The sequence below is a fragment of the Pelobates fuscus genome, chromosome 9 (genome assembly GCF_036172605.1).
Source record: "Pelobates fuscus isolate aPelFus1 chromosome 9, aPelFus1.pri, whole genome shotgun sequence".
Lineage (NCBI taxonomy): Eukaryota > Metazoa > Chordata > Amphibia > Anura > Pelobatidae > Pelobates > Pelobates fuscus.
The window spans coordinates 138,768,911-138,795,487 of record NC_086325.1 but is presented as its reverse complement, the minus strand read 5'-3'; the positions used below and the strand labels follow the sequence as shown (position 1 = coordinate 138,795,487).

Genomic DNA, 26,577 nt, shown 5'->3' with positions numbered 1-26,577 from the left:
AGTACTGGAGACCCTATCTTCAGAAGGATATTGATACCTTAGAGAGAGTTCAAAGAAGGGCTACTAAACTGGTTCATGGATTGCAGGATAAAACTTACCAGGAAAGGTTAAAGGATCTTAACATGTATAGCATGGAGGAAAGACGAGACGGGGGGATATGATAGAAACATTTAAATACATAAAGGGAATCAACACAGTAAAGGAGGAGACTATATTTAAAAGAAGAAAAACTACCACAACCAGAGGACATAGTCTTAAATTAGAGGGACAAAGGTTTAAAAATAATATCAGGAAGTATTACTTTACTGAGAGGGTAGTGGATGCATGGAATAGCCTTCCAGCTGAAGTGGTAGAGGTTAACACAGTAAAGGAGTTTAAGCATGCGTGGGATAGGCATAAGGCTATCCTAACTATAAGATAAGGCCAGGGACTAATGAAAGTATTTAGAAAACTGGGCAGACTAGATGGGCCGAATGGTTCTTATCTGCCGTCACATTCTATGTTTCTATCTTTTCATTCGGATATATGTAAAACTATCTTGCCAGGGCTGCAGATCTCTTGTCTGAAGCCTTTTCAAACCCTCCCCTTTTTCCCCCGCCCAGACTTTCTGTGGCTGTCCAATCACAGACTTCCCAATACAGTTTAATAAAAAGTTTATGCAAGGCAGGCGATCTGAGCAATTGCTAGCTCTTGAATTTAGCTCCACTGAGTTAAACAACCAGGAAGTAACCGGACCGGTTGACTGACAACCAAAGGGGTGTAATAACAATTTATTGAAATCTGTACTTTTTGTAAAATATTTTTTTTTTAAAAATAGGACACTCTCTTCGCACATAAAACACTTCAGCAAGCTAAAGTGCTTTAGGTGTTTGGGCGGGGTCCCTTTAATATCCTTTTGTGAATATATAGCTAGATCATTAATTTATATTGTAAGTGTATGAAGTGGAAATAAATACATTTCCAGAGTCCAAGAAGTGAACGTTTAGTACTGGTAGCGTTGTTGGCTTTTGTCAGAAGTCTTTTGTTCACATACTTCCCATTCCTGCAGTAGATGTGACATCACAGGGTCAGCACAACCTTGTTTCACATACACAAAAAAGGTTTAGCTGTCATACCACATCCTGTGTGGAATTCTGGACCCATGAAGTCAGATTGTGTCCACTCACCGCTTGTGGAAAGATTGTAGCAGCTGTTACTGACCAGCATGGAAACGCATACTTGTAGTTGTCAACTTTAGGTGTAAGATGAGACCTAACTGTTTTTTGGGTTTTTTTTGTCTGTGTTCTTTTACCCACAGGAAACCAGAGAAAGGGATCCAGTACTTGATTGAGAGGGGCTTCCTATCAGATACACCTGTTGGAGTGGCACATTTCACCCTGGAGAGGAAAGGCTTGAGTCGGCAGATGATCGGCGAGTTCCTGGGAAACCGTCAGAAACAATTCAACCGTGATGTGCTTGAGTAAGGAAATTTGCATTCTGTCTGTGAAAAAGAACATTAATCTGAGGTTTAGAAGGCTCACAACAAGACAAGACTGGCATGTACTAGAGTCGGGGATCTGCATTTTTGATTCTCGTTGGAGAGGGGGGCAATGCTTTCTCTTATTTTTTTGTGAAAGTATGAGAGTCTAGCATTCTGTGCTGTTGACACTTTATAGAAAGATGTCCTAGTTTGTAGAAATATATCCAAGTAGGGAATCAATGCACAGTCTGTTAGCGTGCCAGTGACCTGGATCTAAAGATATATATATATTTTTTTATTATTATTTTTTTATTTGAAAAAACCAACACAGTAATTTCAAGCGGACATTTTAATCCTCTGGCTTTAGTGATTAAAGGGTTAATCCAAGCACCATGTCCACTTCAGTGATATGAAATGGTCATGGTGCCTGGAGTATGCATGTGTAACGTTTGAGTGTGAAATGCTGCACATACAGAGTTTTTAAACCCCCTTTACTTCATTAGGGCATCATAAGTCATCCTAGAACAAGAGTTTTGTGCTAGCTAATGACAATTCTGTGCATGTTTTCACATCATGTCATTCATTGGCTGAGAGCGAGCACCTGACTTTTGTCGCCCAGTGAATGACTACTGGATCCGCCTGAAGGTACTGTAGCCTAGCAAAAGCTGGAAGTGCGTCACTGGGGATGGAGGAACCTCAAACCAATGAGGTTGCTGAATGGTTTGCCCCATTACTGGGGAACTGGGCCAGCGTAGTGGGGAACTAGGCTGTAGTAGTTTATAGATATACCACAGTGTAGTTTTAATCCAAGTCTGAGCAGTTAGTCACAACGAGAAGGTCTTGTGGTCCTGTAGGGTTCTGGCAATGCAAAACAATTTGTTTTGGGAAGGGGGGATTCTAGCCCTTACTATGCATATTCAGTTCATTCTAAGCAAACTAAATAACTCAGAGGGTAGCAGTAGGTCATTGACTCTTCGCCCATGTAGAAGGCTCTTGTGGGCTGGGATTGCCCAGTTATTTTCCTGTCGGTAATAGCACCTAGACATTTGGCGGAGAAGAGCTAGATTATAAAGCATTCGTGTGAAGTGTTATTGCTACAACATACACCAAAAGGCACTGTCCTCAAATATTGTTTTCGGTTATCTCCTCAGCTGTGTGGTGGATGAAATGGACTTCTCAAACATGGATATAGATGATGCTCTGCGTAAGTTCCAGGCGCACATACGTGTTCAGGGAGAGGCGCAGAAAGTGGAGAGGCTCATTGAAGCCTTCAGGTAATTAATTTAATCTTTCAGTATCTGAGCAACTGGCCATTCTGCTTATTAGGGAACTGCTGTGATATACAAAATTACTACTGCATACCTATAAACCACTTGGGCCATGTGGGTTACAGAAGATATAGTTTGGAGAACTGTCCGCAGTCAATAAGACAGAGGATTTTTCAGCCTTGACGAACTACTTGGTGATCTAATTTAGAACCCAGGCATACGGTTGGTCTCTCCTAGAATTGCTGTATTCTGCTTACAAAGATCAGCTCATGATGTAATATAATAGACTACCACAATCCTCAGCCAATTCTGCAGGAAACCTTTCCCCAAGCCTTGCACATGGCAATTTGAATTTCCGATTACTCTGCTTCTGTCCTTAATGTTTTTCCTTTTATGCAACTCACAGCCAGCGGTATTGTGTGTGTAATCCAGCTGTGGTTCGACAGTTCCGTAACCCGGACACCATCTTCATATTGGCATTTGCCATCATCCTGCTAAATACAGACATGTACAGCCCAAGCGTCAAACCAGAACGCAAAATGAAGCTAGAGGATTTTATAAAAAATCTGCGAGGTGAGCTTCCCTAACTAATGCATTTTTATTTTATTTTTCAAAGTTTGTAATTTAGACTTCTTTAGCCTCTAAAGTTTTACTAGATGGTCCTATTTGTTTTATTCATTGCTGCCTGTTATGATGTCTTTGCTTTTCCTCTAGGGGTGGATAATGGAGAGGACATCCCCAGGGATCTCCTTGTTGGGATATACCAAAGGATCCAGTCTCGAGAACTCAGAACAAATGATGACCATGTGTCTCAGGTTCAAGCGGTGGAGAGGATGATTGTGGGAAAGAAACCGGTGAGAGGACTACCTGATACTTTCTCCACTTGTTACTTATCGTCCGTCCATTTTAGCTTCAATTTAGTTTAGACCCCTTTCTTCTCTCTTGGTTTATTATTTTAATTCTCACATATTGTTTTATTTTTTCCATATATTATATTTTCCTTTCTAAATACATCTACAGGTTCTGTCGCTTCCACATCGACGCCTTGTTTGCTGCTGCCAGCTCTACGAGGTCCCTGACCCAAATCGCCCACAGAGGATGGGTCTACACCAGCGGGAGGTTTTCCTCTTCAATGACTTGCTAGTGGTGCGTATCCAGTCTAACAGTCTTTAATATTCTGGATACTGATTGGGAACAAATCTAAGCATGTGTCCGTTTTGTGTTAATCTATAGGTGACAAAGATTTTTCAGAAAAAGAAAATCCTAGTGACCTATAGCTTCCGGCAGTCCTTCCCACTGGTGGATATGCAAATGCAGCTCTTCCAAAACTCATGTAAGCATTAAAATTTTGAACTTTGTTGTCACCTCACTATAACTCGTTGAATAAATCTGCATTATTACACAACACACCCGCTTTAACAGACACTGATACTACATGAATTCTGCTTATACTAAATTTTCTTCTTGATACCCAGATTACCAATATGGCATTAAGCTCCTCTCAGCTGCTCCAGGTGGAGAGCGAAAAGTGCTGATCATTTTCAACGCCCCAAGTTTGCAGGACCGACTCAGGTTTACTAGTGACCTGCGGGAATCCATTGCAGAGGTTCAGGAGATGGAGAAGTACAGAGTGGAGTGTAAGTCTAACTTTCTCTATTTCCAGATATCCTTTGCCAGATGTAATAACTGAATTTCTGCTTTCCAAAAAGTTTCCTTCGTCTTAAGTCCTATGTTTTTTCCATTAGCGGAACTGGAGAAGCAGAAAGGTGTAATGCGTCCCAACACCTCCCCCGGGCCAGGGATGAAGGAAGCGGTGAATGGGACCCTAGGCAGGCCCAGCTTAGATGACACGTATGCTTTAGGAGAAGGTTTGAAGAGAAGTGCCCTAAGCAGCTCCCTGAGGGACCTTTCCGATGTTGGTGAGTATTTTATTTTCTCCTCCTCCTTTTCCAGTCCATCCACCCCATGAACATTCCAGTGCCTTGCTGTGAGTGTAGCTTTTTTTTTTTTTTTTTGGTTAAGCATTATAACTGTTTAATATGTGGTCACATGTCTATGAAGGATAGGACTAGATCGTACATTAGATTTTGATCTACATCTTCAGCAGTGGTCACTAATCAGAAGAAGACTGTCTGAGGCCTACGACCAGTGTAGTGACCATTACTGTATTTTTTGTTAGGTGTTACAGAAATCAAAACCCACATTTCTATGGACCTGTCGGGTCTACTGATTTTCATTTGTAGGCCAATTCTTCCATGACCATCACAAACTATTTTCTCTACCAATACCATAAATATAGATACTATGTAGTTGTTAGTGTTTAATTTGGTATGGTGTCTCCACTGGGCCTCATGCGGCCGTTAGTGACTGTTCTCCTACATTACCCTCTACTGTAGAACACATTCCCCTTAAATAGCAAGAAAGAATGCATGAGACATTTTTGAAACAATTACTAGGCATAACGATATTCTAATTGCTTCCTTCCTCCGCCCTGACCTTTTGAATTTTTTGTCCCGTGACTTGAAAAAAAAGTCCTTTAGCTGGCGAGGAAATGGGCCTTATCTTAAAATACTTGCTTCACATCACTCATTGGAGTCAAGTCCCAATCCTTATTAGGTTTTTAATTGGTTACCAGGAGATATTTCACGTAGTTTCTCCAGTTTTTTCAATATCCTTTCTACATTCTTTTTTGTTTTTTTGTTTTTTTTTTTATATATAGATCTGTTGGTGTAAGGTTAATATAGGCAATATGTGATACTTGTTCACTTTTGCTAAACATTCTGCCCAGGGCAGATTTTTATTTAATTAAACAGAGTTGTAGATTTGGAGTGCAAGATTATTTAGAAGATAAAGAGCTAGCTTTGAGATTGAAGATGTGATCATAGCTACTGTTATATGTTAGGCATGTAGCACCACCTGCTGGATAAGCAGCAGTACAACCTGTGGATTTCCTTAAGTCAATGATTACACAATTGAATACATTTTCACAAATGGGACTCCTCAGGCAACTATTTTATTTTTATTTATTTTTTTCTTCCTGACCACTTGCTAGAACCTAGATCTAGGCTGTATATTGGGGTAACTGCTTGCCATGCTCTGCCATCTTCTTGCTCATATTTACAGCCTTCTTTTTCTTTGTCCTTTTCTTTCCAAAATATGTACGCATTAATCTGACATTTTCTTAATTGTGTGTACATGCATGTCCTCGAATGCTTGCATCTTTTAGTCAATCATTCCACCCTTTCCATGTTGAGACTCTTCCATCACCATACCCTTTTTTCTTCCTCCTTGTGCCCCTTAACGCTTGCTTGTTACTAACTTGGTGCTTAGGTAAGAGAGGGCGTCGTAACAGCGCTGGATCTCTGGACAGCACTATCGAAGTAAGTGGTGGAGGGATTTAACTGCATGTTTGCCTGCTGTGTGTGCCCTGTAATGTTATCTAGACTTGTCACGTGTGGATCTTGTGATAGCTGCTGAGTGTGTATTACTTCATTTTTAAATGTAGGTTTTGTGAATGGTGGAGAGTGGTTTGTACTAGATTAGATTTGCATGTTTTATAGTCTGAGTACATTGGGATTATTTTTAATGTTTTGCAATCTTTTCCGTCTTCCAGGGGTCTATCATTAGCAGTCCACGTCCTCACCAACGGCTTCCAGCTCCTCCCCCTCCACCTCCTGAGGAGTATAAGACATCGAGACCAGTCTCCAACTCTTCTTCTTTCCTCGGTTCGCTGTTTGGAAGCAAGAGAGGAAAAGGCAACTTCCAGAACATGCCACCAGCCTCCCTGCCTCCTCACCCACATACTCCACCTGCAATGTCTGATGGGCAGTCCAAAATCCAGGCACTGCATGCCCAGTACTGCCATAGTCAGGGGGTGCTTGCACAGGCTCCGCCACCGTACCATACTCAGCCCCCATCTTCTGCACCACCTCAACAGCAGCACCAGCCTCCTCTTCCGCCTTCTCATCGCTACCATGTGCCACCCTCGTCTGCACAGTTCACACTTCAGCGTGCCGGCCAACAGAAGAGACCACCAGCAGGGGGGCCACCATTGACCCCAAGCTCTCCTCATCCACAATATACCTTGCATGGCAGACATGCCTCCAACCAGCCCCAGTCTCCCTTACCCATGTATGGTTCTGTTCCTCAGCATGCCATGACTCATACTTACCCACAACACATGCACCAGGCCCAGCACTCCATGCAGAAACAACCCCCAAAGCACTTTGTATTCAGCCATCACCCATCTGCCATGCCTCCCCAGCCACAGCGCCCACCACAGTCTCAATATAATCAACAACATCCCAGCCAATCCCCTTGTTCTCCTATTTCTCCAATCCCTCCCCACCCATCCTATCCACCTCTTCCCCCTCCTTCTCCACATACACCACACACTCCTCTTACTCCACATTCCCCTCTCCCTCCAACATCTCCCTTACCCCAGCATTCATCTCATCATCCCATGGGAACAAACACCGCCCCTGGGAACCCTAAACAAAAACCAGTCAACAGAATCAGTACGGTGGTGTGAAAGGTGGGCAACTTGCCCTGTGCACACTCTGGTTGGCCACTTCATAAAGAGGGGGCAGTCTGTGGAGGTGTGAACAGCATGCACGTGGGGAACAGAAGATGGGGATCCCCTGCTGTTCTTTCTCCGATTACTCTTGCACTGCACTTCACCCACCAGACCACAGCTACAGCTGGTGATGGACTCATTGAGAGACTTTCTTAGACATCTGAAGACAAAGATGACCATCACTCCTACTATAAGTGCTGCTCGCCCTCCCTCTTCCTTAGTCTGCATGAAAATGCTCTTTCGTGTTGGCCAACATCTATTTTCTGAGGCTCCAGGCCCACACCCCCTCTAAAGCCTTGGAGAGGAGCAGTAGTTCAAAGTTATAGTGAAAGGCGATATAATGGGACAGTGTGCTATCTCTCAGTTAGGGGGACTGCTGTTGTAAGGTGATCGTTTTAATATTTTGTGAGTAAGTTAATTGACCTTATCACTCCAGTGTGTGAGTATGTAAGTGGAGCGTATGCTTGTGTGTTTAGGGTGATTCTCAGACTGGTGGGTGTGAAGCCCAAATTTGCTGCTATTGGGGCATATGAATGTGAGAATGAAGGACAACTGACTCTGAAACAGACGGGGTTACATGCATGAGTCTAATACCATACAAGCCACTGTTAGATCTCAATGAGTGCTCTGGGGTCTCACTCCCATTTTTGTCCATACTGGTGCCATTCATGCATTGTTTCCTATGGGGCTCTGCATTTTATGTTGTAAATGGACAGTTTGACTTTTCCCCTGGGTTCCCCTATATTTTAAAGGGTCAGGGTCCAAACCATTGGAATTATGCAGGAATTAACCCCTCTGCAATAGTGTTGCAAATACGTGTGTATATAGAATAGATGCTATTATTATTCTTGGAGAGCCCATTATGCTGTCTTCTCCCTTCCAGTACACAGAGCAGTGTCTGATTTTCTTTACGAAAAACACTATAGAGATCTATATATACAGAGAGAAAGTTCTATATTAATATAAATCTATATATATAGTGTATAATCCCTCATTATAGGTAGTAAATCAGCCTTTATTTTAAGGTTTTTAAGAAAGATGACGTAAGAATGTGGGCAAAGAAGATAGATTGCCCTACAGACAATCATGTTATACTCTTAGTCCAATTTCCCAGTATTGGTATATTTTATTTATTATTTTATCCAACTTCACTCCAAGTCAGTAATGCAGAAATCAGCCATATTTAAAAGGGTTATTGTTTGTTAACATTCTTAAATCTACTTTGTGTGTTTTTTTTTGTTTTTTTGTTTTTTATAAGTAAGCTCTGTTCAGATAAGAGTCTAAAATCAGTGGGCTATATTCACTAAACAGTCAGTTGACCGTAGGCTTATTGCGTAACATAGGCCGAAAAAGCAGATTTTTGCAATCAGATTGTCAGTGCGCTGAAATACAGTCATCATTCAAAGTTTAATTAAAGTTTCAAGTCAAAGTAGACAAATTTCAAACATTTTCAAAGTCCGCTATGCTGGTATGTTAGCTACTTTGGAGTAAAATTTCAAATGCACTTTGATTCTCCAACAATTCACACCTTGGTAAATAACTGAGCATTTGGTTAATGAAATCCCTTTAAATGTGTAAATTGGTGTTGCTTGCATTTGGTGATATCACATGTGTGTTTCCTTATTAAAATGAGTTCACCGTCTTGATTTATGGGTAAAAAGCTATGTTTTAAAATCATTTCCGGATTGAGCTACTTATCGATTATTGGAGGGGATTTACACAGCCAGAAGAATTAATTTTAATTGCATGCATTGTCTAATACAGATAGATTTTGCTGATTTTCCTCAATTAGAGGTGGGAAGCATTTCTATTTATTTAAACATTTAGTGATGATAATATATACAACAGGATCCAATAGGTGCATCATCTACAAGCATGCCCTATTTATATGGATTGTATGTTCCCCATATGGATAACACGTGATCTAATCAAGGTGAATTCAGTTCAGTATGATTGCTGAAGCATTTATAAGGAAATCTTGAAAGCAGAATATTGACAAATAATTCGATATTAAAACCATCCTAATCTGACTTAATAAATTCTTAGCAGTTCAATCAAATGGCATATCTTTTTAATACATCTATTAATTATCTCATGTCTAAACAACATTTGGGTGCATATTCGGTTTTATTTCATACTTACGTCATTGTTATCTTCTAATTTGCTTATTTTTAATTATATTCCGTTTGCAGAATGCACTGATCCAGTTAATCCCTTCACCATTGACATATAATGCATATCATTAGAGAGAGAAATACTAACCTCGGCCAATAGAGGGAGCCCAAGATTAACTTTCTGGACCACTTTATACTAATGGATATCAACAATTGCAAGCAACGTTCTAATTTTGTACCTTTTTATCATAGTATTGAATAATGTCTCCTATGTATTTGGACTACAGCTTCCATATCATCAGAAGGACCTGAGGTCCAGAAACCACCATAAGACCTCCATTTCTGAGTCCTGCTCTCTTCTATGACTTATATTTCCATATTTCTTGAGATTTAGCATATTTGTTTTGAGTTGAAGCATGTAATGGCTATCAAATTCCATTTGGTGAAAGGTGGCTTTCTATAAATCTCTTAACCCGAAATGCATTTGCACTTTTCTCTAAGCACTCCTTCATGACTTGTAAGCCTAGACCTCTCACAGCAGGGCTGTCGTGGTGTACGTGGATTTGGCTAAACCCTCTGACGAAGTTATGCTTTGAAACCATAGTAAATGGCAGCCATAAACCTTAAGTGAATAAAAGTCAATGTTTTTATTGATATGTCTTCCTCCGGAAACCCCTGCTGTATTGAAATCTAATGTACTGTTAAGTGATTATGGTTGAAAGCAGTCACTTAAAATCGGATGCTCCCTGCTCCTTCCCAGCTTTCCCCGTGAATAGGGAGAGAAAATAAAATGGGTATTTAGGATCGGTGGGGATTTTCACAGAATATATCATACTTTGAGTGGTTTAAAGTAGACATATCATTTTCCCATACACTGCATTTTACAGTTTGGCATACATTAAATAATGCCATGTGTTGCAAATAACCAGATCTTTGAAAAACGACCTTGCTTTTATGTAGGAGAGAACAGCCATATTGTCGCTCTGTAAGCCTAACTATTAATCTCCCATGACTTACTCCCCCCTTTTGGCTGACTTTGATTGGCTTAGGCAGCTTCTACCGAATGACCAAAAGGAAGCGCTAATTAACTGCATAAGTTTATTGGTTAAAACGGTAATGAGTTAAGGGAACCAAAATCCACATTCATTGTGTAAATTCTCCTTTTTATTTGTCTTGCAAAACAGTCCAATTGTTTGGACAGTCGCCATTAGGCACACACACCCAACTAGCTGTTTAAGGGCTTCTGTTCATATAGACACTCCTCTGGTTAGACATAGTAAGTGCCATAACTGTATCCCAATACATTGATTATACGGCTTGACCCCCACCAGTTCTTGTCAAACTACGTCTCCTAAAGTAGTTGTTAGGGAATCCTGGGGAATATAGTCCAATCAACAGTGGGAGAACCAGCGTTTGAACCCTCCTAATTTTATATACGATTAAGTTTTTAGTTAATAAATTAACTAAAAACTTCCTTTTATAAACACTGGTATCAACTCCATTTAAAATTCTCTAAATTTAAAACAAGTCACTATGTGGGAGTGTTTTTAGATTGCACAAGGTTTTGTTTGCAATTTGAAAAATTTAGTTCTCTAATCATCAGTTGCGGTTGACCTTACGCAGGTCTTTTTCTAATTTTGGAAAAAGATCTCTTTTAAAAAAATAAATCAATTATTTACCATTTCTTCACAGTTAAAACCAGTTTAAAACCGATTAACATGCTAGTTTTTTTTTTGGGAGAAGATGAGCCTTTAAAACCCTTACACTATCACTGCTAACAATATCCATGCATTGTATACTATTTTGGGAATGTCTTGTCCCCCAACTGCATCTGTTTCAAGGGAATGAAGTTCTTGTATCCCATCTACTATACCATTTTTTTATTATTATAATTATTTTATAGCCCCCAATCAGGTCCATTTTATTATAATTATTATTATTTATGGCTTCTGCCCCTTGTATGCTCCTAGCATGCTTGTGGTGTGCTGCTTGCAAGCACAACACTGCTGTACAGACCTGGATGTGTGTATAGAATATATATGATAAATATTTCCTATGGAATGATTATCCAGCCTGTGCCGCGTGGGGTGGGAGAGGGGATTTGGGGGAAGTATGGGGTTAACTTTCTGGGGGACAGGTATCTTGTCCTTAAATTTCTTTTGTTTGTTTATTTTTGGACTGTTCCAACTCCCAGTTCACGGGGTGGTTTATTTTTGGGGAGGGAGGGATAAAAATGAAGTATATATGGAATCAACGTGTAAATATTGTGTATATTTGCTGCAGAAATCGAAAAAAAAAGTCTGTTACTAGTGCATACTCTGTCTCCTGTTTTATTTGAAGTGCAGCTTTGAGTGGTGAGAGAAGAGCGTAAGCGGTGTGTTCTAAAATGGATTTGAGGGTTTTTATTTAAACTTTGTGATTGCATATGATTAAAACAAAAATTCACAACAGTTCGGTCAGGACGGTAACGCAAACAATCAAGCTGTTAAACTACAACTCCCAGGATTCAGAGTAAGCCTGCCCCTAAACAGGTTCTTTCTCAACAACTTCCTCCTCAACATTTCAAATGTTTGCTTCGTTAATTAGTGTTCTTTAACGGCCTGGTCATCCTTTACACTAAATTACCTAAACTCATTATCGACTAGACTAAAAAATGGAAATGTTATCTATGATAACTTGAGAAGTTCTGTTATGTAACCTTTACAATCTTCAAGAAAATTTTAACCTGTTTAAAGATTAACAAGATTGCGGTTCGACATCTTGAGTGCTTTCACTTGACTCTGAACTGCCTTTGCTGCAGTTATGTGATGCACGTTTCTTTAGACATGTTTGCCTCTAAAAGCCACCACAGCTGTAGCTCAATGAAGTTGTTCTACTGTATAGATGATGCAGTCTTACTCCTCATTCCTATGATGTTTAGGAGGGAAATCACTTTATTAATGCAGTCCTAGCCAAACCTCCCGTGGCTTTTATTCACACAGCCTCCATGTAAAAATAGTAAAATTTTTATAGCGTGATGTGTTTAGTTTAGAAGTTCTAATCTCCAACTTTGCTAATTTAACATTCATCATAAAAAATAAGGCTTTTGCAGGTTAGCAGGCAATTATCAGAGCATAACAACTTCTAAACAAACCCACAATGTGCAATTAGAGAAGTTTACAAATGACCTCTTTTTCGGGAAGTGTTGGAAGGCTCTGTGTGGCTCAGTCAAGGAAGGTGTGGCTAGGGTTGCATAAACAAAGTGATTTCACTCCTAAATGGCAGAGAATTGAGAAGTGACGCTGCAGGGGCATAATCGGATACACCAAAACTACCTCATTAACTCCTTATGGACACGTGACATGTCATGATTCCCTTTTATTCCAGAAGTTTGGTCCTTAAGGGGTTAAATTAGTTCTGGAATTTGGATTGCCTATTTAAAGTAGTACTAATTTTTAAAAGCAGTGAGCATTTTGCTTGCATAGTAGACTTGAAATGGGAAAAAACGTGTGTGAGAAAACTACTTGCAGTGAGTTGTGTGTGTGTCTCCGAAAGTTATCACTTTGTGTGTTGATCCACATTACACAATTGCAAACCACAAAATCCAGAATACTAAAAGCACCATAAAGAATACACGCTCATTTACCATGGCTTTTATAGATCTTTGCATTACACATTTTTATTAACAATTGTTCATTGCATAGATACATGTGTAGAATTTATAAGGGAATAAATCAGTCATTATCCACAATTTCCTATTTAGTGAATAAGCCCCTCTTCGACCAGGACATGGTTTCCTCCAGTTAGGAGCCTCTCATATTGGTCTGTGATGGTCTGATCTTGGGATTGTAGATATATAGTTTAGCCCTCAACAACCATTCCTCTCATCAGATGAAAAATGGGTGGACCGGCTGAATAAACGGAGAACAGTTGTACTATATCTGATAGCAGCCTGTTTGACAGCCCTATTAACAGCTATGTGAGTCTGTGTTTGGTCAGCATTCGTGTATGCGCCGACCACTGGTGTAGCTCAATTCTGTTTTATGGAGCTGGAAAGGTGAGATATGGACTTATTGCATTATAAATATATGTAAACCGAATGAAGCATGGTTTATTCCATCACTGTTGGTAATAGTGGACAATCTTACCGGTGTATCAATGGTTTCAAATACTGCATTTAACATACACTGTTTGCAAGAGACAAGGACAGGAGTATATGCCTGTGCAATGGGTATAGAAAACAAAAATAAACCTGATTGTTTAGCATTTTAACCATCCATATGATGGAGAATGCAATATTTTGGTAATCTGAAAGCAGTTGTGATTGATCATCTTTTACAATTATTGCTTACAGATGACTCTATGAAGTCTTTGTATAGAAATTCCTCTTGGCAGAACCCAAACCAAGAGTGTTGTTGTCACTTTGAGCAAGATACTCCATAGAAACAGATTTAAAAAGAACTTAAAGGGACACCATAGTCACCAGAACAACTACAGCTTATTGGATTTATTCTAGTGAGTAGAATCAATCCCTTCAGGCTTTTTGCTGTAAACACTGTCTTTTCAGAGAAATAGAAGCGTTCACTTTACAACCTAGTAAGAACTCCACTGGCCACTCCTCATATGGCTACTAGAGTTGCTTCCTGGGGCAGTGTGATATTGAAATTTATGATGGATCAATCATCCAAGAGAGATTACCAGAGGCCTCGAATTATATTTACGAGCGCTCGGGAGAACTATTTATAAACCACAGACATTTCGTTGTAGTTCAAAAATCATCTCTCAATCTTTAATGGGAGAACATCGTGTATATGTGCAGAACTGACTATCCCTGTCTCCACCCTCTGCGTGCAGGCACTGAACTTTCCTCATAGAGATGCATTGATTCAATTAATCTCTATGAGGAGATGGTGATTGGTCAGGGCTGTGTTGGACTTGTGCTGGCTCTGCCCCTGGTCTGCCTCCTTGACAGTCTCAGCCAATCCTATGGGAAAGCATTGTGATTTGGCTCACAGAAATACTTCTGGTGATGTCAGACAAGCAGGCAGATCAGAGGCAGCAGCTGCAGACTTGAATACAAGTAACATTTTACTATATTTAGGGTGGCCATAGGGGCTAAATTGTGGTTTTAACACTATAGGGTCAAGAATACATGTAAGAATCTTTGACAATGTTCACAAATATACTGGCTTTTAATGTGTGTGATTTTGATTGGCTTGAGAACAGACAAAGCATTTGAGATTTCACAAATATGAAACTCTGCCTTTCAGTTCCTGCTGAGAATGAGCTTACCCAACAGAACTCGAAACTGCATGTAGGTGGAAGCAAGAACACAGTGCTACATTAATGTAGCTGCACATGCATCTTGTGTGCACCCAGGAAAAAAAATCTAGATGTCATGTGTAGAAGAGACATGCTGCGAGACCACATGAGAGAGACATAGAGGTGGGAAGATGGGATGGTATGAGACGGCAACTGAGTCAATCAGGCTATATGGGTAGGAAAGGGGGCTGAAATGAGACTTGTGTCCATTGAGTTCAGCCTTCCTCACATAGGTTTTTGCTGTTGAACCCAAAGAAGGCAAAAAACCCAGTCTGAAGTGCTTCCCATTTTGCAACAAACTAGGAAAAAATTCCTTCTTGACCCCAAAATAGCAGTCAGATGTCTCCTTGGGTCAAGCAGCTATTACCCCACTAATTAGAAATTATATCCCTGTATTCTATGTTTTTGGAAGTATTTATCCAATTGCTGTTCAAACATCTGTATGGACTCTGATAAAACCACCTCTTCAGGCAGAGAATTCTATGTCCTTATAGTTCTTACTGTAAAAAAAACAAAAAAACTTTCCTTTGCCTTAGGTGAAATCTCCTTTCTTCCAGCCTAAATGCATGACCTTGTGTCCTAAGTATAGCCCTGTTTATGAATAGATTTCCAGATAATGGTTTGTACTGACCCCGAATATATTTGTATAATGTTATCATATTCCCTTTGAGGCACCGTTTTTCCAAAATAGATTTAATTCTTTTTTAACCTTTCTTTGTAACTGAAGTTTTGCTGCTAAGGTAAGCTCTCATTTACTGAGTCTCTCTCAAAAGATGTTGCAGATGTGGTCAAAGGTCTGGAGTGTGTATCTACGTATGTAGATGGCTGCAGAAGGTTGTTCAAGGCTAGAGATCCGGGCTGTGTCTTCTGACCAAATGCAAGAGCGTGCCAAATAATCGGCTGTGTGTTCCTCAGGAGAAGAGACAGGCTTTGAGGCACAAAAAAAGGATCAATAATGTCCAATATTAGACTCTATAAGTCGTGGTTGCCTGTGAGCCCCGTCCGTCCCCCATGCTTTCCCTTTTAGTGGCACAACTAGATGCTATAAAAAAAAGATTGTCACCAAAAATAAATTTAATCTAATCTAGTTATATATAGTATCTGTGTATGAACATCTTTATCTCCTGAGCTCTCCAGTGTTCATTAAATACATAAAAGCCAGGGCTACCTTTCCTCATGTATAGCAGTCAGGTTGACAAAACTTGAAAATGGACGGGGCTTAAAGGACCACTATAGTGCCCGTCGGGCTTTGGAGAGAGGAAGGGGTTAAAATCTTACCTTTCTCCAGCGCCGGGTGGGGAGCTTTCCTCCTCCTCTCCTTCCTAGTGACGTCATCGGCTGAATGCGCATGCGCGGCAGGAGCCGCGCACACATTCAGCCAGTTAATAGGAAAGCATTTACAATGCTTTCCTATGGACGCTGGCGTCTTCTCACTGTGATTTTCATAGAGCACCCACCCGCATCCTGACTATTCGACAAGTGACAAAAGGGGGAGGACCTGCTGTCTCCCACACTCCTTGCCCCATCCATAAACGGCAGTTGGGGACCCTAAGTCACAATAGGGGTCACTTAGGGCCCCCACCTACTGCTCATGGATGTGGACAAGGGGACGATGACCGTAGGTCCCCCACACCTTTGTCTGACGAATGGATAGCCAAAATTTCCGTCCGAATTTCGGACAATAACGAATGCCCAAGTCTTGAATTGGGCATGCGTGGGTATTTTACAGCACGATCTAGTATGGATGTGTCTTATATGACCTTCATCTTCCCACACAAAGATAGCAGCTCTCAGAACCTAGGTCCGGGCACAAAATAAAGATTTTTAAAAGGTGGATAATGAGGGGGGGGGGGCCTAGGGGCATTTGGGTGTGACCAGGGGCACAATACAATGTTGTGGAGTCTGAAAGGATTTAAAAAAACAAACAAACAGATGCAGCCATGACAGTGCCGCTTTAAGGCATTCTTCTAATGATGTGATACCAGGATATTTAAATTTCAGATGATGTATATTAAAGCGGCACTGTCACTGTCTGAAGACTTTGCAGAATTTATAAAGACCCTGATGGTGACATCACTGCTGGGAGTCCACTGCCTTGGTGGGGCAGGTAAAGGTGAGATCTAGTGACCTGAACCTATCCCTCGCGGGTGCCGCCATCTACGCCCATCAGGTCCTCTTCAGACGTGCCAGTCCATGCATGGAGGAGGCTGTGGGATCCTCCATAAACCGAGCCAATTCCCTGCTGTGGGGTTTGACACTCTTAGACAACGGTCAAGCCGCCCAGTGTCAGGCGTAGGAAATATACAGAGACAAAGTAGTCCTCACATTGTCTCTGTATATCTCGACTGAGTTCAGAATTTCAGTAAAATTCCAACACAGTCAAAATAAGTATTTCATAAAGATTTTATATTTATGAAATTATTTATTTATTTTTTGGAGGGGTGTCGCTTTAACAAAAGCAAATGAGCAATCTTTAAAAAAAAAAAAATAACGAAATGGTCTACCCCATCATTATCTAGAGCAGTGGTAGGCAAGCTTCGGCACTCCAGATGTTGTGGACTACACCCCTCATAATGCTCTTACACCCATAATGCTGGCAAAGCATCAAGGGAGATGTAGTCCAAAACATCTGCAGTGCCGAAGGTTGCCTATGCCTGATCTAGAGAGATCAAATAGGTGACAATTCCTCTTTAAAAGCGTTATATCTTATTTAAGAAATACAATCGATAAAATCATGTATTACCTTTTCTGCGCCAGCGTTGATTTTCACCCCTGCTGAGAGACTCTTTCTATCAGGGCTCTATTCTATTACACCGCATCTTCTAGCGAAGAGGTTAAAGGATCACTATAGGGTCAGGAACACAAACATGTATTCCTGACCCTATAGTGTTAAAACCACCATCTAGCCCCCCTGGGTCCCTCATGCCTCCATAAATATAGTAAAAAATCTTACTGTATTCAAGCCTGAAGCTGTAACTCTGCATGCTGTTTGCCTCAGAAAAACAAGCAGTCTGCTGACATCATCAGAAGTGGTAGCCTGATCCAATCGCAATGCTTCCCAATAGGATTGGCTGAGACTGACAAGGAGGCGGATCAGGGGCAGAGCCAGCACAATTCAAACACAGCCCTAGCCAATCAGCATCTCCTCATAGAGATGAATTGAATCAATGTATCTATATAAGGAAAGTTCAATGTCTGCATGCAGAGGGAGGAGATACTGAATGTTTGGATGTATTTTAGGCTGCCATGACCCAGGAAGGATCTCTAACAGCCATCTGAGGAGTGGCCAGTGAAGTTATCACTAGGCTGTAATGTACACACTGCATTTTCTCTGAAAAGACAGTGTTTAACCCCTTAAGGACACATGACATGTGTGACATGTCATGATTCCCTTTTATTCCAGAAGTTTGGTCCTTAAGGGGTTAAAGCAAAAAGCCTGAAGGTAATGATTCTACTCACCAGAACAAATTCAATACGCTGTTGTTGTTCTGGTGACTATAGTGTCCCTTTAAAAAAAAAAAAATTAAATAAAATAGTTAAATATCTGGAACAAAATGGGACTTCTATTTCGTGTCAATTCATTTATTTTTTTCCAAACAAATCAAGTCTAATATTACATTGGCTTCCTGTATCCTATAGGAGCCAATTCAAAGTGCTAACCCATACCTATAAAGCAATGAATAATCTTAGCCCTTCCTATATCTCCTCCATCCATTAGGTATGCCCCTTCTCGGTCTCTCCGCTCTTCCCGTAACCACCTTCTGTCCGCTGGTCGCACCCATACGGCCAACTCACGCTTGCAGGACTTCTCGCGGGCGGCTCCCTTCCTATGGAATAGCCTGCCTACTGCCATCAGACTCTCCCCTAGTCTTCAATCGTTAAGAAGTTCCTTAAAACCCATCTCCTTAGGAAAGCTTAGGGCCTCCCAGAGTAACCTCTACCTCACATACCTGTCTCTTGCTCTCTCCTGAAGGGCAGCACTCTCCTCCAGCTCTTTTCTTGTAACTGTCCTATTTATAGTTACATCCCCCCTCTCATAATATTGTAAAGCGCTATGGAATCTGTTGGCGCTATATAAATGGCAATAATAATAATGTATCTCCAGGACTCTCTGTTCTTTAATGACCCCGATGAATACTAAAGCGAAGATGTCATATTAACACATGTAGCATTCGTACTGGAGTGGTGTCTTGGGTAGGGTTTTACTGCCATCTAGTGGACATAATTTTTATGCAATGCATTTCTTCTTTCTGTAGGATACAGAAAGAAAAAAAAGGGAATTTGGGGGAAATGAGACCTATATCGTTGTCAATAAAAATTCCATATACAGGGGGGGCGGAGCCTGCTAGCACACGGCACCAGACGCCATTTTTCATCTCTCCCGAACCTACAACTTAATCCAGGCAAAATCCGCAAAATGGGCACCCATCCAGCCCCACAACCCACATAATCGGAACCAGCAAGGCAAGAGGCACCGGCAGATGCCTTTTTTGCAGCCCCACAAGCTCCCCAAGCGGAAACGCAAAACCGGGGCCTACACCTCGCCGGTGATCCGGGACCTGGAGGAATTTCTGTTCCGGCCGCGAGCAGAGAGGGTAGGACCTCCACCACCCCCCTCACCCACTGAAACGCCAGCGCTCATACCTGCAATGGGACGCAGATCCCAAAAACCAGCACCTGATGGAGGGGATATCGGCGCGCTGCTGCAACGCCCGGCGCCACCGCTCCCATGCCTGCGGGCGGAGAACAGGAGCCAGCTCACGCTCACCACCAGGAGCGGAGGGGACAGGAGACCCCCCAGGCCACACGGCCAGCGCAGGTACAGCAGCCTGAATCCCCTGAAGATGCAGCACCAGCCACTAAGGGGGACCTTAAACTCCTGCTTGCTGACATCCACAAGCTTTTAGCAGCTGACACTGCCCTCCTCAAGACAGAGGTACAACTGGTTACAGATAGGGTAACTACCACAGAGCAAGAAGTAGGGGAGGTTAAAACACACCTGACAACACTAGATGAACAAGTCCTCACTATACAGCATCACCAAAAACTTATGGCACTTAAAATGGCGACCATAGAAGACAGGCAAAGGAGAATGCACATCAAAATCAGGGGAATTCCAAACGCAATCACTGCAGAAGAACTGCCTCATTACGTAAGGCGTCTTCTAGCCAGCATACTCCCCCATGCAGCTGCAAAGAAAATCGCCATAGACGGCATCTACCAGCTCCCGACATACTCACCTGAAAACACCGGCAGCACGAGACGTCATCTTAAGGTGCGTCACGGTTCAGGACAAGCTCCATATTATGGCAGCGCTTAAAGACCGAACGCCACTGCCCTTTGAAGGCACAGAGCTAACCTTCTATCAGGACTTATCTAGGGCCACACTACTGTGGCGCAAATCATACGGCCCAACAGCAACACAGCTACGTGCCGCAGGCATAGCCTACAAGTGGGGAGCAGGAGGGTCTATGTAAGTCACCCGCGCAGGGACAACACACGTCCTCTCATCGCCTGAGGAAGCCTCCAAATTTTTGAAAATCCTCGGCTTGCAGCACCAGACCCCGAAACACCAAGGAGAACGCACGGAACGCATGACCGCTTCTCCTGATACCCCGGGAACAAGTGAACTGGGGGCACTGGGCACATGAACACTAACCGGTTGATAAAACACAAGATTTAATTACGATGGACTTTATGTTTTATTATGTTTATTATGCCTTTTATTTTAAGTTACTATATCGTTACCTGTAGGACGGATTACTCCGCTGACGCTACTTGAGTTATACTACCACTAAGACTGGTTGCCTTAAAAGCACCCAACTGGACACATAGTCCAACAAACACAACCCCCTCCCCCCCCCCCTCACCACCCCCCATGGTCAGGGGTGTCTTGTCCCCATGCCGAGGCAGAGCGCACCACCACGACACCATCCAAGCCCTAACACGCTAGAACCTATCTCATTTCTTACACTGCTGACAGAAGCTACTGTAGGGCCTGTAACCCACACAGACTGCCCAGCATGCAAGCCGTACCACAAACAGCTAGTCCCATAGTAGACTACAACGTATCACACAGACTACTTAACCAACTACCACACACAGCTAGACCAACCCCACTGTGACTAATTTTCACTGTTACCCATTCCTGTTACGCCTTATCTGAAAATGTGCTTTTAACCTTATGCCATGTTTTATTTCGTTTAACATTATCTGCATACATATGTATAAGCTTGTTACCACTGAAATGGCAGCAAAGTGCTTGTTGAAACCTAAGCACAACAAAATAAAGAATTAAAAAAAAAAAAAATTCCATATACAGGTCATTACATTCGATTTCTACAATTTTTCACCCTAAATACATGTGCCACCTGGTAAAAGGAAACATCTAAATTGGTTAAAAAAAAAAAAGACATTGTGGAAGTGATGGTTGGCGACCTAGCATATCTCAACCAGAGGTCGGGGTGTGTATGTCATTAGTGAAACTATATAATGGGTCAGTGTGGATCGGGTATTAAACTTATGGCAAGGTAAGGTGGAAACTGATCCAGATCTGGTTCCTTTTTGGGGTCTCATAGGGAAAGTCTTATAAAGTTTTGTGCAGGAGCTAGTTTAGTCGTCATTTGGGTTGGTTGTCTGCCGCTATTGATTCGCATATCTGTGCGAGCCTAGGATAGTACAATATAGCAAGTCATCCCACTCACAGTGTGCATATGTTTTTTTATGATTCATTGTCTAATGGTAGGATCATGTGAGATATATACATCTCCCACCTTTCCTTAATCTCACTCATTTCCCGCCCCCCAGCTCTGATCCGTTTGCTCGCCATGCATTCATAATCCAAGTTTGCTGAGATCTGGGTTATTAGCGCATCACAGGATGGTATGCAATGCATTTCTATGGAGCAAGACGAGGTGCACTTAAAGGATTACTACGGCACAATGACCTTTTCAGTGATTTGAAGTGGTCGCGGTGCCTGGAGTCTGTATGTGCAGTGTTTCTCTGTGAAAAGCATTTACTGAGTTTACCCAATTGGCTGCTGGAATTGTAACTCCTCTGACAGTGTCATGGGGAATCATTAGCCAATCTGTGCAAATTTTAATGTACAATGGCTAATCCATTTGCTGAGTGGTGAGCTAATTCGGCTAATGAATGCGACTGGATTAGCTTCTGCTGGGCTGCAGAAGCCGTAAGTGCATAACATAGAATGAGAGCACAGCGTGAATTCAGGAAAGAGCACAAACCATTTCTAAATGGTTTGCCCTATTACCGGGGCAACTGGGCTAGGGTGTTCATGGCATCATACCCAGTACAGCGGACTATTAGTGGTTATGGTGTTTGGAGTAACCCTCTAACTCTGAATGGGAAGGCATCGTAATGACTGAGCAACCAATCGAAAGCTATCTCAAATAAAAGGAATAACTCTTTCTATAGGTACCAGGCCTTCACAGCCTTGTTTTTTGGCCATAACATGCTCATCAAAATTAGGCAGCCCAAGCACCATAACCACTCCATATCAATTGTAGACGTCATAGTGGTATTAAGGTGCAGGCATCACCTCTCTGTTCTGGATAAGATCCTTCAGCTCAACATACTGCTAATGCAGAAGTTCTTTTGAGCTCACGTCTTTCCACAAATCGTTAATAGTCCTTATCCTAAAGGAAGCGGTTCGAAAGAGAGTAATTTTGTGATAACATGCTTTGGTGACTGGGAGATACAGTGGGTCCTTAGTTTACAAACGCCTCGGTTAACATTTTTGGTTTACAAATGAAAATCCATTGAAAATAATGCCTCGGTTTACAAATTTGTTTCGCAATACAAGGCAAGTTTCCCCGGGATGTATTGCACCTGGGAGGTTTATAGCACCGCTCCCTGCATGCTGGAGCCTGGGGGTAGCACGTGGCGTCGGGTGTGGAGGTGTTGGAGCGGCTTTTGCATCGACTTTTGAAGCCATTCTGGAAATTGTTTTCAGTTGTTTTGGGACGTTTTGGTGCATTTCTCAAGCGGTGGAAAGGTAGGGAGCTGAGCTTCGTCGTTTGCATGCCTTTTTACTGTGTGTTCTGCATTGTGGGTTGGTTTCCATGCCAGCTCATTTTGCCATTTTTCAGGGTGACTTTTCTGATGATGTCATCCAAGGAGGCGGATGGTGGCTGGGCCAGCACCGGCGGATCTGTTGGAATAAAGGTGGGTTTTAACAATTGCTTAAGGGGGGCAAGAGGGGGTCAGGGGCTTGAACTGCATTTTTAACACTATAGGGTCAGAAATACATGTTTGTGTTCTTGACCCTATAGTATTCCTGTAAAATGACCTATCTCTGCAAACAAATATCAGGATTCAGATTCACCATATGGCTATATTGTGTTATTCCCACCACTATTATTGTATTGGTGGGTCCTACACTAATTTTAACATGGGAGACAAATTAAATAGTGCTAGTGTTAAATGCACTAAAGTGTAAACTATCTATAAGATTTTCTCCTGCTCTCTCTGTCTGTTCTTTAGCACAGAAATAGATGCCAAAGAGGGGGCAGGGCCTGACAGACGGGTCTTCTGAGAGCTCTGGCACACCTAGGCCTAATGATAAGCCATAATCGTGATTATTGCAGCTCTATACGACCATGAATCCTACTTCTTGGCAACAGAAGAATCCTATGTCAGAACGAAGTACGCACAAGGAGTCTAAGATGGCCACCGAACTGGCTCTGGGCTGTATGGAACAAAGCTTACCTTTATGCTTACTGAGAGAATGGAGGTTCCCCAGCTGCTACACGTTTCCACCTGAGCTAGCATCCACCACGTGCCTCCCGAGCAGTGCAGCACAAGAGAAGGGGCAGGAGGCCACCGCGGCCACGACCGGCGATACTTTACCAGCTGCACTCAAGTTCCCACTACCGGCTCTACCGCTTGCCTTGACAACGGAAGACCAGGCGTCTCTACACCCAGCATGACCGGCATGTTCCAGAGGCCTCCAGTTCCTGTGGCAGAGTGTGCAAGTGCACAACATTAGGGATACAGGCTCCAGATGCGGACCGGCTCTCCTCCCTAAGAAGGTTTGCTGCCAGAGATGGCAGGCAGGCAGGCAGGAAGACTGGGACACTCTATCCTTAGTTATAGGCTAGGGGTATAAGGGTATTACTCACAGCCTGGCTGGATTCTTACAATATATATTGTCTGAAAAGGTTAGGATATACTGCTCTACTCAAGTGCTCTAACTGCTTAAAGGGACTCTCATTAGTTTTCCTGGCACTGTAGTACCCCTCTCCCTCCCACCCCCCCATCCCAAGTTGCTGAAGGGGTTAAAACCTCTTCAGTGACTTACCAGAGTCCAGCGCCAATGTCCCTCGGCACTGGGTGAGGCTCCGCCTACTCTCCTAATGCGCATGCGTGTCAATGGCCGCGTATTAGACCACCCCAAAGGAAAGCATTGTTCAATGCTTTCCTATGGGGAGTTCGGCGACGCTGGAGGTCCTCCCACACCGTAAGGACGTCCAGCGTCATATAACACACTTTTCGTGTTCTAAGAACACGGAAGTCTCTTTATTGGCTGTCTGATAGACCGCCACTACAGGAGGACTTAACCCTGCAAGGTAAATATTGCAAAAAGTATAAAAAATGACACTTGCAGGATTAACCCCTTAAGGACCAAACTTCTGGAATAAAATGGAATCATGACGTGTCACACACGTCATGTGTCCTTAAGGGGTTAAGGGTAGTGGGAGTTGGCACCCAGACCACTCCAATGGACAGATTTATTTTTAAATATATACATATATTCATTTTTTATTTCCCCATGACATTTCCCTCCTATGATCCCTGTTAGAGCATAGTTACCTACACAGATTTTAATCTCATGAAATTAATGTATGTTTAAGCGTGTGTGGGAAGTGGGAGTTTCCCCGATATAAACATGTGACTTTCAGTTTTGTGTTGTTTGTTTATGAAAATTTTATTTATTTTTTTAATTTCTTTTTTATTGAGTTAGGGATCTGAGACCAACTAACAGGTGAACCCACATGTGCATATTTCTGTATTGTTTCCTGCTTTAAATAGTATTCATTTACAGGAACTTGAAACCACAAAGCTTTCATAAAGGCTGCTTTGATGGTGTCATGGCAAGACGTGCGCACAGTTCCTGGGTTATATACAGAACGACACACTAGTACATAAATTAAGGATAACTGGATGTGTTGGAAACAACAAAATTAATTTTCAAAAAAAACCAATCCATTGGGTTTATTCAACAAACAGTGCAAATGTTAGGCTAAAATAGTCACATTGTAAAGACACGATATTTGGGGGAAAAAATCAATGCAATTGTTTTCACCTGAAACTTGCCGTTTTGTTTTTAATTCATAGTTTAGTGACCAAACTTTTCTATTTGTTTAATCATCAATTGCAGAACTTGTTGGAGGGTATGAAGTCATTATACAGTAGCCCACCGCCTTACAAATACTCAGGAAAGGTCTGCTATTATATCCGTACTTAAACAGTTACTGCAAACACCATAACTACTTCAGAGATTTGAAACCCCGCACATACAGAGATTTACCCCTTCACTGCCAGAGGTTTAACTCTACTTCGAAAACACAAGTTCAGACTGGCTAATGTCACCTCTGTGCAAAATTACCGTCTGATACACACACACCCAACCCCTTACCCCCTTTTTATTGTTTTCTTCGTGAAAGCAGTCTTTTATGCTAAGGGTGTGGACCAGCACAGAAGGGGTTACTATAATCAAAACCAGAATTTTAAAAATAAAGAAATACATTAAGAATTATTTATATACTGAAGCAAACCCCTTTTATAAAAGGTTTGGAAAAGGATGAAGCAGGCATTTTCACCCATGTATACACCGGTAGGGGAAGGGTTCATGAGATTTAAGGAACTAAAGTATTGTCTGCAATCTGTTTGAGACCTCAGTCTCCTCCTGGGGGGTTGCAATCTGTTCTACACAGGAAGCCCAAAGAGGAGATGTGCTCATTAGTATTAAAAAGCCACTAAAGTCCTTAACCCCTTAAGGACACATGAGATGTGTGACATGTCATGATTCCCTTTTATTCCAGAAGTTTGGTCCTTAAGGGGTTAAAGTGGACCAGTTATGCACAAAACATGTTCATAATCTTCAGGCAGATATACATCTAATTATTATATATTCTTTAGTGGTGCAATTGCCAACAAACGTCTAATTTTGAAGCTTATTTTGAAGCTTAATTTTGAAGCTTATCCTCACATGAAAATCTGGTGGACGACAACTGAGGAGGCACTGGAGTCGTCCTAAAATTTGTGTCTACTACAGCAGATCAAATGAAACTGTAGTGCTATTTTAACAAACTATTTTGCGTTTGTAAGTATTTTGGTAATATTTTAATTGAAGCTGTTGTCCACAAATCGTGTAATTGGCAAGTTTGCATCCTGGTATCTACAGCATACGTCCCAACTGCCCCTATATAGGAGGGCAAGTCCCTATTTTCATCCCAAATCTATCTTTCTATCCTAATATCCGTCCTTTCTAGGAGCTCCATTTTGTTAGTCTGAGTGTATAACAATAATGCTCCCAGTAATGTGTCTTTAAATGACAATAAATGTGTTTAGAAATCAGTCTGTGTGAATAAGATACATTGTTCTTGTTCTGAATTACATTTAATTTGCAAAAAGTATTCTTAGTAAGTCACCTGAAATTTATTTTAAACAGCCCTGCCCCATGCCACACCCTTTCCACTTCCATAAAAAAATGGTGATATATTTTTTTAAAGTCTTTATTTTGACATGTTACATCACGTAGATAATTGACATGAGTTAATAGCACAAGTAACCTACGCAGAGGTTTAGTATACATGTTTACAGACTAACAATTAGCAG

The 26,577-nt window shown here is 41.8% G+C and overlaps 1 protein-coding gene across 7 annotated transcripts in view; it reads left to right on the top strand.

The window, feature by feature from the left end:
* IQSEC2 (IQ motif and Sec7 domain ArfGEF 2) overlaps window positions 1-11,642 on the top strand; it is a 198,392-nt gene extending 186,750 nt beyond the window's left edge. For 5 of the 7 annotated variants that reach the window (XM_063432534.1, XM_063432532.1, XM_063432535.1 and 2 more), the window contains 10 exons: window positions 1,298-1,459; window positions 2,611-2,733; window positions 3,134-3,300; window positions 3,442-3,581; window positions 3,748-3,873; window positions 3,961-4,060; window positions 4,203-4,364; window positions 4,473-4,646; window positions 6,058-6,107; window positions 6,341-11,642. In XM_063432534.1, coding sequence (XP_063288604.1) covers window positions 1,298-1,459; window positions 2,611-2,733; window positions 3,134-3,300; window positions 3,442-3,581; window positions 3,748-3,873; window positions 3,961-4,060; window positions 4,203-4,364; window positions 4,473-4,646; window positions 6,058-6,107; window positions 6,341-7,258 — 2,122 coding nt within the window. In that variant the 3' untranslated portion in view covers window positions 7,259-11,642. Of the gene's footprint in view, window positions 1-1,297; window positions 1,460-2,610; window positions 2,734-3,133; window positions 3,301-3,441; window positions 3,582-3,747; window positions 3,874-3,960; window positions 4,061-4,202; window positions 4,365-4,472; window positions 4,647-5,779; window positions 6,005-6,057; window positions 6,108-6,340 lie in introns of those variants that run through there. The other 2 variants (XM_063432539.1, XM_063432538.1) reach the window with 2 other exon arrangements.
* Window positions 11,643-26,577: the final 14,935 nt, after the last annotated feature.